This window comes from Neoarius graeffei, chromosome 10 (genome assembly GCF_027579695.1).
Source record: "Neoarius graeffei isolate fNeoGra1 chromosome 10, fNeoGra1.pri, whole genome shotgun sequence".
Taxonomy (NCBI): domain Eukaryota; kingdom Metazoa; phylum Chordata; class Actinopteri; order Siluriformes; family Ariidae; genus Neoarius; species Neoarius graeffei.
In genome coordinates this window covers 732,501-735,000 of record NC_083578.1, presented here as the reverse complement: position 1 = coordinate 735,000, position 2,500 = coordinate 732,501, and the positions used below count along the sequence as shown (strand labels likewise).

General features: G+C 42.2%; 1 protein-coding gene across 2 annotated transcripts in view; it reads right to left on the bottom strand.

The window, feature by feature from the left end:
• hmcn2 (hemicentin 2) overlaps window positions 1-2,500 on the bottom strand; it is a 90,629-nt gene that overhangs the window by 55,009 nt on the left and 33,120 nt on the right. For both annotated transcript variants that reach the window (XM_060931033.1, XM_060931034.1), the window contains exons 22-24: window positions 376-492; window positions 104-254; window positions 1-2 (exon numbers count right to left, since the gene is read on the bottom strand). The exon at window positions 1-2 is cut by the window's left edge and continues 123 nt beyond it. In XM_060931033.1, coding sequence (XP_060787016.1) covers window positions 1-2; window positions 104-254; window positions 376-492 — 270 coding nt within the window. The remainder of the gene's footprint in view (window positions 3-103; window positions 255-375; window positions 493-2,500) is intronic.

The following is a 2,500-nucleotide window of genomic DNA, read 5'->3' as shown; positions in this document are numbered from 1 at the left end:
CGCTGTAACACACACTCACACTGCTTAACACAGCACAGCTGAGCCACCAATGCTGTAATAAACACCAGTCCAAACACTCAGACAGAAGAACTTTCACACTCACTGCACATGCTCAGTGGTATCAAGTTTCACTCCATTTCTCATCCAGGTGAGCTGTGGACTGGGCGTGCCCTCGGCATGACACTTTAATGTGACCTCCGCCCCCACCAGGGCACTGATATCAGATGGACCCGAGTTCATGATGATGGGAGGAACTGACACAAAAAGAGCAAGAAAGAAGTGAGTACAAGCCAGGAGAGGAGGAGAGAGATGGAGAGAGATGCAGGGAGCTGGAGAAAGCTGGAAAGAGATGGACAAATGTCATGGTGTAGTTACCCTGGATGGTGAGTGTGTAGTTTTTGTGCGTTTCTCCTTCACTGTTGTGAGCAATGCAGCTATAAACACCACTGTGTGAAAGTTCCAGAGGACCTAAAGACAACACACTACCACTACCTACACACACACACACACACACACACACACACACGTAAATCAGTTATAAACACACACACACACACACACACACACACACACACACGTAAATCACAGTTATAAACACACACACACACACACACACACACACACACGTAAATCACAGTTATAAAAACACACACACACACACACACACACACACACAACCCCGATTCCAAAAAAAGTTGGGACAAAGTACAAATTATAAATAAAAACGGAATGCAATGATGTGGAAGTTTCAAAATTCCATATTTTATTCAGAATAGAACATAGATGACATATCAAATGTTTAAACTGAGAAAATGTATCATTTAAAGAGAAAAATTAGGTGATTTTAAATTTCATGACAACACATCTCAAAAAAGTTGGGACAAGGCCATGTTTCCCACTGTGAGACATCCCCTTTTCTCTTTACAACAGTCTGTAAACGTCTGGGGACTGAGGAGACAAGTTGCTCAAGTTTAGGGAGAGGAATGTTAACCCGTTCTTGTCTAATGTAGGATTCTAGTTGCTCAACTGTCTTAGGTCTTTTTTGTCGTATCTTCCGTTTTATGATGCGCCAAATGTTTTCTATGGGTGAAAGATCTGGACTGCAGGCTGGCCAGTTCAGTACCCGGACCCTTCTTCTACGCAGCCATGATGCTGTAATTGATGCAGTATGTGGTTTGGCATTGTCATGTTGGAAAATGCAAGGTCTTCCCTGAAAGAGACGTCATCTGGATGGGAGCATATGTTGCTCTAGAACCTGGATATACAGTACCTTTCAGCATTGATGGTGTCTTTCCAGATGTGTAAGCTGCCCATGCCACACGCACTAATGCAACCCCATACCATCAGAGATGCAGGCTTCTGAACTGAGCGCTGATAACAACTCGGGTCGTCCTTCTCCTCTTTAGTCCGAATGACACGGCGTCCCTGATTTCCATAAAGAACTTCACATTGTGATTCGTCTGACCACAGAACAGTTTTCCACTTTGCCACAGTCCATTTTAAATGAGCCTTGGCCCAGAGAAGACGTCTGCGCTTCTGGATCATGTTTAGATACGGCTTCTTCTTTGAACTATAGAGTTTTAGCTGGCAACGGCGGATGGCACGGTGAATTGTGTTCACAGATAATGTTCTCTGGAAATATTCCTGAGCCCATTTTGTGATTTCCAATACAGAAGCATGCCTGTATGTGATGCAGTGCCATCTAAGGGCCCGAAGATCACGGGCACCCAGTATGGTTTTCCGGCCTTGACCCTTACGCACAGAGATTCTTCCAGATTCTCTGAATCTTTTGATGATATTATGCACTGTAGATGATGATATGTTCAAACTCTTTGCAATTTTACACTGTCGAACTCCTTTCTGATATTGCTCCACTATTTGTCGGCGCAGAATTAGGGGGATTGGTGATCCTCTTCCCATCTTTACTTCTGAGAGCCGCTGCCACTCCAAGATGCTCTTTTTATACCCAGTCATGTTAATGACCTATTGCCAATTGACCTAATGAGTTGCAATTTGGTCCTCCAGCTGTTCCTTTTTTGTACCTTTAACTTTTCCAGCCTCTTATTGCCCCTGTCCCAACTTTTTTGAGATGTGTTGCTGTCATGAAATTTCAAATGAGCCAATATTTGGCATGAAATTTCAAAATGTCTCACTTTCGACATTTGATATGTTGTCTATGTTCTATTGTGAATACAATATCAGTTTTTGAGATTTGTAAATTATTGCATTCCGTTTTTATTTACAATTTGTACTTTGTCCCAACTTTTTTGGAATCGGGGTTGTACAGTCGGAGGAAAATGTTTGTACACCCTTTGGAATTTTTTACATTTCTGCTTAAATTGGTCATAAAACATCGCCTGAACTCTCCAGCAATCTTAAGAATGAACAAACAGTGTCTGCTTGAACTGAAACCACTCAAACAATTACATGTTATCATATTTTTATTGGCCATAAGATGGAAATATTGACAGGATAGGGAGGCATAAGTAAGTACACCCTT